The sequence below is a fragment of the Drosophila takahashii genome, chromosome 3L, assembly GCF_030179915.1.
Source record: "Drosophila takahashii strain IR98-3 E-12201 chromosome 3L, DtakHiC1v2, whole genome shotgun sequence".
NCBI lineage: Eukaryota > Metazoa > Arthropoda > Insecta > Diptera > Drosophilidae > Drosophila > Drosophila takahashii.
Window position 1 is genome coordinate 323,840 of NC_091680.1, and position 13,296 is coordinate 337,135.

Consider the following 13,296-nt stretch of genomic DNA (forward strand, 5'->3'; position numbering starts at 1 on the left):
TTATAATTCCCAACTAGTTCTAGGCTAAAAATATACGACCTAGGTGCTATGGTAACCGATAAACCAGTTGACCGGAAGTCGGTGTGGGTGTTTGTGGTTGTGAGATTCATAGATCGGGATGTCATCTGGATGGAACTGGACTCCAAGATGCAGTCCATCGAGATCCTCTCCAGATGTGCCCTTAATTAGATATTAATTTATTGTATTACATTTTTTGATGTAAAAATTAATTAAATTTACAATGGGCCACGTCATCAATAATGACAATCGAAAATTGATCCCCGCAGTGGGTACTTATAATTCTCAACTAGTTCTAGGCTAAAAATATACGACCTAGGTGCTATGGTAGCCGATAAATCAATTGACCGGAAGTCGGTGTGGGTGTTTGTGGTTGTGAGATTCATAGATCGGGATGTCATCTGGATGGAACTGGACTCCAAGATGCAGTGCATCGAGATCCTCTTAGATATGACCCTTAATTAGATATTTATTTATTGAATTAAATTTTTTTGATGTAAAAATTAATTAAATTTACAATGGGCCACGTCATCAATAATGACAATTGAAAATTGATCCCCGCAGTGGGTACTTATAATTCCCAACTAGTTCTAGCTTAAAATTTATGACCTAGGTGCTATGGTAGCCGATAAATCAGTTGACCGGAAGTTGGTGTGGGTGTTGGTGGTTGTGAAGTGATTTTAGGAGATTCATAAATTGGATGGACTGGACTCCAAGATGCAGTGTATTGACCTCCTTACCAGGTATGCTCCTTAATTAGGTAAAAACCTCCAAAAACGTTTAGTTTTGCCTAAAATTACATATGTCCCACCCTAAAATATCAGTATTTTGGCCGAAACAATGGAAATAATGATCCAAAAACGGAGTGTCATACCTTGCTGAGCTCGTAATTGAATTGCCAAACGATTGGCATTCAAACCTGAAACTTTTAAATTTTGTCAATTTTTTGCAAAAAAATATGATTAACCCCTTATCAAAAATTCGAAAATTAGTGAAAAATTTATTTTTCCCAAAAATGATGGGGATTGATAGCTTAGGTTGTTTGCTGTTCAAAACAGTCGTCCGTTTACCTATCGGCCTTAATTTGTCCAAATTACGACTGTTACTTGCAAAATTAATGAAATTTACAATGGGCCACGTCATCAATAATGACAATTGAAAATTGATCCCCGCAGTGGGTACTTATAATTCCCAACTAGTTCTAGGCTAAAAATATACGACCTAGGTGCTATGGTAACCGATAAACCAGTTGACCGGAAGTCGGTGTGGGTGTTTGTGGTTGTGAGATTCATAGATCGGGATGTCATCTGGATGGAACTGGACTCCAAGATGCAGTGCATCGAGATCCTCTCCAGATGTGCCCTTAATTAGATATTAATTTATTGAATTACATTTTTTTGATGTAAAAATTAATTAAATTTACAATGGGCCACGTCATCAATAATGACAATCGAAAATTGATCCCCGCAGTGGGTACTTATAATTCTCAACTAGTTCTAGGCTAAAAATATACGACCTAGGTGCTATGGTAGCCGATAAATCTGTTGACCGGAAGTCGGTGTGGGTGTTTGTGGTTGAGATTCATAGATCGGGATGTCATCTGGATGGAACTGGACTCCAAGATGCAGTGCATCGAGATCCTCTTAGATTTGGCCCTTAATTAGATATTTATTTATTGAATTAAATTTTTTTGGTGTAAAAATTAATTAAATTTACAATGGGCCACGTCATCAATAATGACAATTGAAAATTGATCCCCGCAGTGGGTACTTATAATTCCCAACTAGTTCTAGGCTAAAAATATACGACCTAGGTGCTATGGTAGCCGATAAATCAGTTGACCGGAAGTTGGTGTAGGTGCTGGTGGTTGTGAAGTGACTTCAGGAGATTCATAGATCGGGATGTCATCTGGATGGAACTGGACTCCAAGATGCAGTGCATCGAGATCGTCTCCAGGTATGGCCCTCAACGATGAAATGAAAATGTAATATTATTAAAATTAAGAATAGGCCACGTCATAAATAATAATAATTAAAGAAATAATCCTTTCAATGGGTAATTAGAATTTGCAATCAGTTCTAGCAAAGAATTGACGACCTAACTTCTATGTTAGCCGAAACATCAGATGACCGGAAGTTGGTTGAAGATTCATTTATTGGGTTATGCACCACAATGATGCACCACATCGAGATTTTTTTTTCATCGGTAAGCAGTTTCTGTTTCACCCGATAAAATGTGAACTTACCTGTTAGAACATTAACTATCGCTAAGTTACAAAAGCAACAAAACTCTTGTAACCATAGTAAAATATTCACAGTACACCCCTTATTGAACAAATATATCGACTTTTATTTACACTTTTATGACTTTCGATGGAGCCAGCTAAAGTAATTGGAAAACTGTAAGTTTTCATTATATTTTAAAAAGTTTCTTGAAAAGAAAATAAATAATTTTAGAAAGGAGCAAGTGCGTATGGAGCACAGGTCTCGACGTAATTACCCAAAAGTCTGGACCCAAATCTCAGACAAACAAACTAACAGGTTCTACCACCAAGATGAGATTGATTCTCAATTAAGTAACCAGCTAAAACTTAAGGGTAAATGTCCGATTAGATGTACTTATGTAATTTTCTGGTTCTACAAAGATATTCTCCATAGACCTGAGCTCTTTCCTGCACAACAACGAAGGCGAATCGCGTTTCGTATCCCCGGAGATGTACAAAAACCTATTGGCTGTCTGCCGTTGTGGTCGATTACGGCAAGGCCATCATATGGGCAAGTGCCTACAGAGAGCATTGAGTCCCGATTATGATAGATCCATAGTTAAGAAAAATAATCAAGATTCGGATGCCGCACCATTAAGTGTACCTTGCACATCAAATTGTAAGTAAAAGATTTTTTTGATATATCCAATAAATATATTAAGATATTTCAGCAAGCATTGGCTACGTTGGGAACTCGAAAAGCTACCAAAAGCTAGAGCGTTCTATGCAGTATGTTTCTCCCACCTACTCAATGCCTGGGCCTCGAGTAACAGCAGTCCCATATAATAATATTATTATCGGCTAAGACATGCATGTATTTTACAGTTGCTTGTAGTGGGAAATTACCGAACTAGATTTTTGATGACTCAAATCGGGGATTTCCATTTCCGATGGTTCCAACCCAGCAGACTTGGCCAGTACTAAAAAATTGTTAGCGTTCATCTTATAGAACAGGAATTTCCAGAAACCTGTATACAGTGGCGTTTCCAATTTATTCGCATATAAAAAAAGTGGGATTCAATAAAAAACATAAATAAATTCCTTGCCTTTTTAGTATAATGAAAATAACGAATAAAAATGTAAACTTACCCCTTCTAATAAAATCTTGGAGCGCCACTGCCTGTTTTTGTATTGACGCATTTTATACATATGATCTTTACTGCAGCAGATTTTTAAAATAGGCGTTGGTAGGTTTAGTTTCACTTTAGCAACGAATGAAGTTAAAGCTTGCGGATTCCATTATTAAAGATGTGCAGTAACTGGTATTCAATAATGATTTTGGCTTGCTTAAGTCAGTTGGGAGCGGCCCAGGGACCACTTATTTTCCAAACATCAAGTAACCCATTGGATAATGCCGCATCAACGACGTCAAGGCCAATTTTCTCGGCCAGCTCCTCCAACTTGGTGCTGGTCAATAACGTTAGAATTCCCGGAGCAATCACACCATTCGTAACAGCACCGGCCCCAACTCAGGAATTTCTTAATTGTTTTGGTAGCTGCCCCACGACATCGCAGTATAGTCCAATTTGTGGCAGCAATATGCAGCAATACATGAACGAGCAGAAATTTAACTGTGCTCGCTTCTGTGGAGCAGGTGAGTCCAATGGTTTAACATCTACTTTCGGATTAGTTAGCTATAGTAAACTATATTGTTTCAGACATACAAATAGTTCGGCGTGGCAGTTGCGAGGGTCTTTTTGCGATGACCCGCGGTTGATATCCTTCAGCAAACAACAAATATCATATATATACCAATTCAGCTGGCTTAGAGATGTTTTCGTCAAACCAACATTTTTTCCGTCGGGCTCCCAGTTCATGGAAAGTTGATAAGAGCAAAGAGAGATGACAAACTGTAAATAGACGTCATATAGTACCGTTACACTGAAGGAAAACGCAGTCTACATTTAAGAACAAAATTCCTAATAAAAGTACGTTTTGTACTTAAAATAAGAACATATGTAGTTCTTAAAGTGTTTCGTTTCCAAAGTCAATCTATAAGAGTAAATACTAATTACTAAATAGATCAAAAAAAACAGTAAATATTATAACGAAGAACATTGAAGATCAACATTAAAGATCACTTGTACGTTCTTAAGATTTTTCTTTCTATTAGATTGATTTTTTCTCCGTGTACTAAGTAAGTACTAATAACACATATATATAGGAAATATATGTATTCTGGAAAACAATCTTGATAACAAGGGTTGTGGAGCACTTGAACACATTGTCGGAGTGGATTTCATAGACAGTTCCGGTCTGAATTTTGAAGAGAATACACGCGAAGATGCTGTCGACACATCACTTGGCCGTAATCATGGGTAGATTATACACACCTATATATTTTTGATCCCGTGTGAAAGTTCCCCCTAACAAACATGCCATTCGATTTCCATTCAGCTGTGCTTTTTTGTTATCTGCAATTCCAGGCTACGGTAGTAGCCAGAACATTTACGCCCGCTCGCACCCACCAAGGGCGATATAATCACTCGACCGGATATAATCAACATGGAAACAAAAACTATACCCGCGCTGTAGCATCGCCCAATTGGATTGTGCCAGCGAATCACCAACCCGCTTACCAGGCTCCCGGATTTTCAGCACCTCCTCAGAATCACCAACCCGCTTACCAGGCTCCCGGATATTCAGCACCCCACCAGAATCGAACTCAGGGCTTTTACGGAGTCCCAGCTCAAACTGCATCTGTGCCAAGTGGTTGGGTGGTAGGCAGCAGTAATCAGCAGCAGCCAGGAGGAATCCTTCCATCTGGTTGGTTCCAAGGAAACCCATCCCAACCTCAGGGTCAGATCGGCACACCAGCACAGGTCTTTGGCAAAGGCAATGCGACCGTTTATCCAGCCTACAATCAAACAGTAGCCCATGGCAAGCCCTACTCCAGTCCTTATGGAAACCTTTCTATCTAAAATATTTGGTTTCTTTTTCCCAATTTGCAATAAAAAATCAACTTGATTTCATTTTTTCAAAAAACAATTTATTGTGCATTCGAATCGTTGCACGTTATCATCATCAGATCATCGGCATAAATAATATGGTTGCTTTCCGGTATTCCAGAAGTGTATAGTTAATGTGTGTGTATAAATGATGAAATTCCCAAATAGGGGCTGAGACTCAGGGGTGTGGATATTTTGGGGGCTGCGGTGATCACAACGCCAATCACGGCATCTATTAAGTATATCAGCTTTGAACCATCAATTATGAAGGACTACGCATATATGTGCAATGCGAGATGACTGACGCCCCGAAAAATATCCCTGGAATTCAACCGATGATCTTGAACCGAAGAGGATCCCTCGCCGCCGTCAAAAGCTCCCACGCAGCCGTCCTGATGTCCCTCGCCGCAGTCAGGAACTCCCACGCAGCAGTCAAAGCTTCAAGTAGATCCCGCGCTGCCGTCATAGATCACAGATATCCCTCGCCGCCGTCATTCTGTTGCATATCCCCCGCTGCAGTCCCAATACTGGAGATTCCCACGCCGTTGTTATCCGCCTCCACCGCCGCAGTCAATTTGTTCATACATTTAAATCCCCGCCGTCCTAAGAGTAAGATCCCTAGCGCCCTCGCCTAATCGCCCTAATAATCCCACGTTGCAAACTAAGAATTCCCTCGCCGCCGTCATTCGTTCGTTCGATCCCAAAGGTCCCACGCCGTCGTCAGGTGACTGAATCGGAAACGGAATCCCTCGCCGCCGTCCTAATTAACTCCCACGCAGCCGTCAGTCGTTTATAGACTTAATAGAATCTTTATCCCACGTCGTTATCCGAAAAATCCAAAAAACAATACTCCAACAAAGCTATAATCCTCACGAAGGGTCCTCTCAGAGAAAAAGAAGCGAAGCGAAAGCTGAGTGCAGCACTCCAACTGCATCATCGGTGCGAAGAAAGGGTTTATAGGTCGGCCATCAGTGCCGAAAAACGCAAGAAAACGAAGAGCTATCAGCTATCCCAAGCCAGTAGTAGTAGTACGAGTTCGAACAAAACGGTTGCGGGTCGATGGAAATGGTGCTTAGCGAAGAAATGATACCTCCAGCCTATGTGTTGCTCCGAATTGCAGATTATGAAGGGATGATCCAAGGGGAAGAGACTCGAGACTTCTCATATACCAAAAATGACCCAAGCGTGTGTGTGCTCCTACGTCGGATGGATGGTGTAACTAGTCTGTGTTCCAAATAGACGACCCCGGACGAATTTAATGACTTGGAGAGGACCAGTAAATACGGGTTTGAAGAAGGTAGTAGTAGGTGCAAACTCGAAGGATTTGAACTTCAACACTGCCTGTGCCTGTATGCCTCTGTACGCTGCTGTCTGTCACTGCTCCCTCTGCCTTGGAACACCGGTCTTGAAAGGCCTCCCTCTGTCATTCGAAACGCCACTCTGTGCGCCACCAGCTGCCACTTCATACAGCTCTCACTGCCAGGGATCTCGTCCTAAAAGTGGTGCTGCTCTGCTCTCTAACTGATTCTGGCTGCTACTTCCAGTAGACTGGACACTGCCTAGGGAAAGGTAATCCTTCTTCTGCAATCATCAGCGAAGTCGGATCCTGCTGCACTCTTCAGCGAAGTCGGACGTCTGCATTGACTCCTCCTCTTAGGGCAAAGGTTTACAAGTCATAGTTTACAAAATATCTTACAAGGAAGTTTAACAATGTGTTTAGGACAAAAAAATTACAAGTTGTTACGTTAACTAGGAAAAAATTACAGGACAAAATGGATAACATTTCCTTAATTTCAATGTGGCGATCTGGGCCTGCAATGATAGGTTTAAGAAACGAAAAAAAAAACAACTAAAAGTGTTCTTCAGTCGTCGGCTGTACCGCGGGGCGCGTGTCTCTTGGATTCCCTTTGAGACCAACATGACGAACATATGCTTGAAGGCGCGCCTGGCATTGCAGCCAGATTTCAGATTCAGACTCGTGCAGTAGGAGTAGGAGTAGTTTGTGGTCGTTCCTGGAAAGCTTAAATGCACCCTGCCTGCCGCTGTCGCTGTACATCGCTTTGGATTCCCTTTACGATACTTGGACGGTGAAGCGAAGAACTCGACCAGGAGGACGGACCTGCTCAGCTGGGAGAAGCTCGCTCGACTAGGACCAGGAGCTCAACGGGGAGCTCGACTGCTGTAGTAACCACCTCGCAACTGATTCCCTTTTGCGGTACGATGATGATCGGCGTGGCCAGGAGTTATGGTCTCAACTGGCGGAGCGTGGCGCGACCCATTGGCCAACCAGCTCGGTCGTCTTCGAACACTAATCGCATTTGTTTCCCTTTGCGATGGATATGGGTTATCTCGAGCTACTGGACTACCTACGGAAGGAGAGTGAGTGCAAGTGTGAACGACAACCCGCTGGAGCTGATCCTCCACTCCATTCTGAGCGTCTGACAGCGTCCGAGAGTCTCCAACTACTGCTGCTGCTGCACATCTTCGTATTCGAATTCGCAGGATGCTTGAACACACTAATCGCAGTTGGTTCCCATGTGCGCGCGGTAAACAACGACCTGCTACCCGTCGTCAGTTAGCTTCGCTTCTGATCTGCCTGGAGGATGCCGTTCAATGATCGCTGAAAGTGACAAGTGTGATACGTTAGCGACGCTAGGCGAGGATGCCTGTGGCGCAGTTGCAGCAGCAGCCCTGTAACAACGACAACACATCAGCTCACTTCTCAGCGATTACTGGTGATGGTGCGGTGTAGCGGCTCTCGGTCCAAACGCATTTGATTCCCTTTAGCGTGGACCGAACGCACATGGTTTTGTGCGGTGCAATGCAGTACGTGCTTAGGCTCAGCTCAGCTCAGCACTTCGCGGCGGCGCCAGACCCTCGCGCTCCAGTGTGTGGATCTTGCGGCCGCTTGTCACCCAAATTGGACTGGGATCTGGGATCTGGGACTTGGCCTGGCGCGGCTCCGGTCATCGAGGAGAGGCTGTGTGCTGGGAACTCTGCTTGCGATTGAGTGGACACCAGAGCAGGCCTCTTCTCGGCAGCGAGAACTTGGCTGTAAGGTAAAGGTTCGTGAGGTTCAGAGTCAGCGGCACAGGCGGCAGCAGCTTGGCCGTTTCTGTTTGAACGCTTTCTGTGGTTATAATACTCGATGTTCGCTCGACGTATTGTGCGTGCTCGTTCGTAGCAGTAGCAGGTGCGCTAGAATTGGTTGTCGTTGTACTTGCTAAGAGAGGAGCCTAACTGGATGGACTTGATGCATCGTTTTGGGTTCCCTTTAACGATTTGCAGCAGCACACAACAGCAGTAGACTCGGCCAGCTAGGAGCGGTGGTGCACATCTGTCCAAGGCAAGGCCCTGCCTTTTCGGCATGTGTAAGTCGAGTAAAGCTAAGTCGACGATGCCCACAGGCACACCTCAACTGTGCGGCACCGCTGCAAGAAGTGCAAAGTAAATTTATGACTGCTAAGGGGTTCTCACTCTGGGAGTAGACACGATGCCGCCCCAAGCCAAACGTTGTTCCTGCCACAAATAAATCTGCAAATCCACATCCTGGACCGATTGCCCGTAAGAATTGGCTGAAAAACAAGTGTAAGCGGGTTCTAGTTGGGGTTCAGACCTGACCTGCGTGCGTTTCAATTCGAATTCGACGTGTGGTATATGGATGTTGGACTGCGACGACTGAGTGTTGGTGTTATTGCTTTCAAGTTGGCATTTGATTCCCATTGCCTCAAGAAATTTTGCTACATGTTCACGGTAGGTGGTATAGGCGAATGTGATAGTAGTTCGTTGGAACAGCGGCTGTGAGAAACTCATTTCTTGGGTATAAACACTGCAATGAATTCATAAATGAGCCTTCTAGTTCATTGGGGGTAAGAAAAGAGGAACTTTAGCATAAAAAGTACGCATCGTGACGATCCAATACAGGGCCCGGGAGTAAATAGATGGTTGGCTGTTGAGATACGGATGAGATGTGGGCAGGCACATTCAACTGCAGCCACATTATTCCCTACAAGACAGAAATATTTCGTTCGACATACTAAAAGTAATTTACATGTGAGATCCAGTAGTAACAGCTGTCGCTTAGTTCATTTCCCTCGCATCTTAACTCTCTCTCCACCAACATGTATTTTTCTATAAAATTCAAAAGAAAAGGATTTCGATTGCAAATTTCATATCGTTTACGTTTGCTTGTTTGGTTGCTTTGCTCCTCGAGTCTGTGTTTCTTGCGACTTTTACGTTTTCCCCTCATGTCTTGGTATCTCAACACTGTAATGAATACATTAATGAGCCGCTTCTTTATAGGATAAAGAGGAACGTCATTAGGAAATGCTTATTTAGACGGTCTGAAGATAACTCTGTTCGAGAAGAGGTCGGCACTTGGCTTTCGACGTCAATAACGTATTGGATATGGGCAGGCACATTCAACTGCAGCCATATCGCTACAAGACAGAAATATTTTTGTGTTGTTCATAGAAAAAATAATTTACATGTGATAGGCGGACCGCCCAGTAAAGGCCGACTTGCAATTCCTGCAGTTCATATATGTCCACGAAGAAATACATATGGCTATAAAATATGAAAAAAAAGGATTTCGATTGGAAGTTTCTTAGATTTTACGATTTTGTTTAGTTGATCCACGCATCATTTTCTTGGGACTACGTATCATTGTGCTTCTTTCTCTTCAAATGTATTCTACGAGAGGAAAATCCGATACAACGCAATAACGTATTAGATATGGGCAGGCACATTCAACTGCAACCATATCGCTACAAGACAGAAATATTTTTGTGTTGGTCATGGAAAAAATAATTTACATGTGAAGGGCGGACCGCCCAGTAAAGGCCGACTTGCAATTCCTGCAGTTCATATATGTCCACGAAGAAATACACATGGCTATAAAATACGAAAAAAAAAGGATTTCGATTGCAAGTTTCTTAGATTTTACGATTCAGTTCTGTTGATCCACGCATCATTTTCTTGGACTACGTATCATTGTGCTTCTTTCTCTTCAAATGTATTCTACGAGAGGAAAATCCGATACAACGCTCTAAAAATAATATAACGGCAGCAAATTGATTGAATTTAGGTATCAAAAACGATTTACGCTTTGGCTTTCATCACATCGATGTTTCTGGCCTTCGAATTCAAGAATTCTCAATGAAAGAGACGGGCATCATTCCGCCGCATACGCTCATTCTCCCATTCTTTCAGGGCTTTTTGCGGATGCACGCAGGCACCGTTCAACTGCGCTGCATCGCTAGAAAAATAAACGAAAAGTGAAGCTTGTGCCTAGTCTACTAACTCTTTTCGCTCGCGTGCTTCTGATTCAATCCGAGGCTGCTGCCCTGAAGATCTGAAGACATCCAAGATTTGGAGGGGAGTGCAGAGTAGTAGAGTAGTGCGGTGCCCACATCGCGCACTTGGCACCCACAGGAACCGATCAACTGTGACGTGCCGCTACAAAGATGAATTATCCTAGCATATATGATTAGGAAAATAGGGAGAAGGCGAATGCCTAGGGTCCACTCATTGCCTGCCTAAAGGTAAATTATAAAAGGTAAAAGAGAAGATGTGTCCAAACAAAGTACGCCGAGCGAAGACGAAACTCGATGCCTGCAATTCAGGGGTTAATCACGAGAAGAATCCCAAACGGGCTTACACGATGAGCTCAGCTCCTCGAAGAAAATCCAAAACCGCAGAAACGTAGAATGATGCAATCTCGACGATCCGGTGCTCTGTTCGCTGCAAATCTGTTCAAAAAGCAATATTTTGTTCGCAGCTGATATACCAAATACCGTGTGTATCTGTGTGGATGGGTGGGTGGTGGTGGTCAGCAGCTGCGAAGCGTTCAATGCAGAAGAATAGGTGGTGGTGGTTGTTTGGTGGAAGATCGTGGACGAGAGCTTCAAACGCATGTAAGCTGATTTGCGAGCTGGAGCTGCTGCCGCGCGCATTCCGCCTTGTCCCCAATGTTCTGTCCAATGGCTCAAGGTTAATTGGACGGTTGCCTTGCAGAGGAGACTCGGTGGTGTTTGCTGCTGCTGCTCCGTGCTCCGGGCGATCTCTGTGCAGAATCGGCCATCGGCTGGTTTGCGTAGAGTGGTGGGGGTGACTCGGACAGACGTGGAGACTCACTCAGTTACTCAATAACGATTCTTCTTTACCAGCCCGCAGGCTATTCGGTATCGGATTCGGATTCATTCAGTGGCGACGCATTGTTTGTGTTCCTTGTTCCTCCTCATCGTTGCCATTAACGTGCGAGGAGCAGGAAACTGCAAAACAAAATCGATTATAGGTGCGGGTTAAGTCAGAGGGGGTTGGGTGGGTGGCGGTTGCTTAGCGAAAAGAGTATGAGTAATAAATAAAGGCAGTATTGATTTCAACAGTGGATTCATTACAATAGTTTTATTTTAGGTTTTAATCAAATATCAGTTCTGTGTTGCTTACTTTAAGTACATTTATAATTTTGGGTTTTTGTTTCACTTTTACTTTACACTTATCGCTTCTAGAGATTCAATGTGAACCGTAAGTACCTCCCAGAAAATGCCAGAAATGGCGGTGACAAATATTCGAACTCAAATTCGAAATCGAATTTCTCGACACATCGGACAACAACAAAGTGGCTCAACTTGGTGTACACAAAAATAGCACGAGCGCTCATCCACACATGCATGTGTATACTTGTGTGTATGTATCGAGTTTCTTTGTCTCTGTCTAACCGATTTCGTGACGTTGTGGAAATAATGCCCGTCTGCGACCTCTGATTTCAACGTTTACAACTATTTGGCTACGTAACTTAACTAGTAATATTATGTATACTGGATCTACAAACCGAGTGTGCTCCTGGGGCCAAGGGCTCTTCCTGGTGGCTTTTGCTTGGATGACTCACACCACTCTCGATTCGAAGGCCGTTTCTCAGCGTCTCCTCCTCTCACACTCTTCCAATCCTTCACACTTTCATTACAATCTACAACAGCCTTGCACATGTTTGCGACTGCAAATGAGAAATTTGGGTTGTCGTAATAAAACTAGTTTAACAGGGTTCACAAGGGCTAAAGCTAATGGGAAACGCGTTTTCAACCGATTTTCTCGGTTTTCTCTTCCTGCCACCATTTTGTCACGCGTGTATGTATGCACACACACTCGCGTGGGGCACCACTGTAGTCGTCTCGCTCTAGCTGGCCACCGCAATGGCGCAGCTGGGCTGGTTGCCGTTGTTGTTGCCGTCCGCCGAGTAACTGTTGCTGCCCTTGTTGTTGCTGGGGCCGTTGTTGCTGCTGCTCAGGCTGCGCATGAAGGTATCGAGGCTACTGAGCTCGGTGCTCCACAAACTGCTCTCCGCCTCGGCGGCCTCCGCGGCGGCCTGGGCGCTCGAGGGGGCGGCCGCGTCGCTGGCGCAGTGGGTCCTGCCGGAGGGCACGAAGCGGGCCTGGAGCTCCAGCCAGCGGCTGAAGCGCTCCTGCTGCTTCTTCCGCATCTCGTGCTCCGCGTGGAACAGGGCCGTCGACAAGATGGCGTTCACGCGCAGGTCGCTGCCAGCGCCCCGCAACTTGCGACGCATTTTCTGGCGCTTCGCGCGGAAGTTCCGCACCCAGTCGCCGAGGGTCTTTTGGTTCTCGCTTTCGGCGCACTCGTCGAGGTACGCCATCATGCTTTGTTTTCTGGTTTCTTTGTTTGCGACGGAACGAGGAGAAAATTGGGAATTGGTATACACACACACCTTTGACTTGACTGTAGCTGCACTTAAACGGGAATTTTGACTTTTCTTTCCAACGCACACTTTTTTACTGTGTGGTCGCGCGAGTGTGCGCGTCGTTTTATACCTGGTTGACGGGTTAGGGGTGGGAAAATGTCGGTATTTTTTGAGTAAAAATAAATACTAATGTCGTGATATTTTTTCCCCTGACATATCGAATATCGCTATTTTTTAAAATATATTTTTGATATTTCAAGAATCGAACTGATGTGAAACGAAGTAGCAAAAAGTACAAGATGAACCCATTAAAAGAAGACAACACAAAAGAAGGATTTTTTGAGGCGCATAACGTGGGACGTGCCCATGAACCA

The 13,296-nt window shown here is 44.1% G+C and overlaps 4 protein-coding genes across 5 annotated transcripts; 3 read left to right on the forward strand and 1 right to left on the reverse strand.

Annotated features, from left to right (window-relative positions):
• The first annotated feature begins 2,359 nt into the window (after positions 1–2,359).
• LOC108066637 (uncharacterized) lies at positions 2,360–3,397 on the forward strand. The gene is made up of 4 exons (XM_017155253.2): positions 2,360–2,419; positions 2,475–2,614; positions 2,676–2,900; positions 2,953–3,397. Exons 1-4 carry the CDS (start codon positions 2,391–2,393, stop codon positions 3,084–3,086), a joined length of 528 nt encoding a protein of 175 aa, XP_017010742.2. The 5' UTR covers positions 2,360–2,390; the 3' UTR covers positions 3,087–3,397.
• Positions 3,398–3,479: 82 nt separating this feature from the next.
• On the forward strand, positions 3,480–4,376 carry LOC108066670 (uncharacterized). Its single transcript, XM_017155274.3, has 2 exons — positions 3,480–3,875; positions 3,940–4,376. Exons 1-2 carry the CDS (start codon positions 3,530–3,532, stop codon positions 3,996–3,998), a joined length of 405 nt encoding a protein of 134 aa, XP_017010763.2. The 5' UTR covers positions 3,480–3,529; the 3' UTR covers positions 3,999–4,376.
• A 101-nt stretch (positions 4,377–4,477) lies between these two features.
• LOC108066644 (uncharacterized) lies at positions 4,478–5,269 on the forward strand. The gene is made up of 2 exons (XM_017155265.3): positions 4,478–4,599; positions 4,679–5,269. Exons 1-2 carry the CDS (start codon positions 4,566–4,568, stop codon positions 5,200–5,202), a joined length of 558 nt encoding a protein of 185 aa, XP_017010754.2. The 5' UTR covers positions 4,478–4,565; the 3' UTR covers positions 5,203–5,269.
• On the reverse strand, positions 5,249–13,065 carry LOC108066487 (uncharacterized). Of its 2 annotated transcripts, XR_006412419.2 has the most exons (3): positions 12,950–13,065; positions 12,062–12,223; positions 5,249–11,501 (listed from the first exon to the last, which is right to left on the reverse strand). XR_006412419.2 is itself a non-coding variant. In XM_070215027.1 (2 exons), exon 1 carries the CDS (start codon positions 12,878–12,880, stop codon positions 12,404–12,406), a length of 477 nt encoding a protein of 158 aa, XP_070071128.1. In that variant the 5' UTR covers positions 12,881–12,942; the 3' UTR covers positions 5,249–11,501; positions 12,062–12,403. The 2 variants fall into 2 exon arrangements, 1 of the variants encoding a protein (XP_070071128.1); XM_070215027.1 differs by lacking the exon at positions 12,950–13,065 and having other exon boundaries at positions 12,062–12,942.
• Positions 13,066–13,296: the final 231 nt, after the last annotated feature.

Coding starts and splice junctions, on each gene's coding strand:
- LOC108066637 (XM_017155253.2), top strand. CDS start 2,391: ATGGAGCCAGCTAAAGTAATTGGAAAACT. Junction 2,420..2,474: donor GCTAAAGTAATTGGAAAACT/GTAAGTTTTCAT, acceptor AAATAATTTTAG/AAAGGAGCAAGTGCGTATGG. Junction 2,615..2,675: donor TAACCAGCTAAAACTTAAGG/GTAAATGTCCGA, acceptor TATTCTCCATAG/ACCTGAGCTCTTTCCTGCAC.
- LOC108066670 (XM_017155274.3), top strand. CDS start 3,530: ATGTGCAGTAACTGGTATTCAATAATGATTTTGGCTTGCTTAAGTCAG. Junction 3,876..3,939: donor TGCTCGCTTCTGTGGAGCAG/GTGAGTCCAATG, acceptor ATATTGTTTCAG/ACATACAAATAGTTCGGCGT.
- LOC108066644 (XM_017155265.3), top strand. CDS start 4,566: ATGCTGTCGACACATCACTTGGCCGTAATCATGG. Junction 4,600..4,678: donor TCACTTGGCCGTAATCATGG/GTAGATTATACA, acceptor ATTTCCATTCAG/CTGTGCTTTTTTGTTATCTG.
- LOC108066487 (XM_070215027.1), bottom strand. CDS start 12,880: ATGATGGCGTACCTCGACGAGTGCGCCGAAAGCGAGAACCAAAAGACC.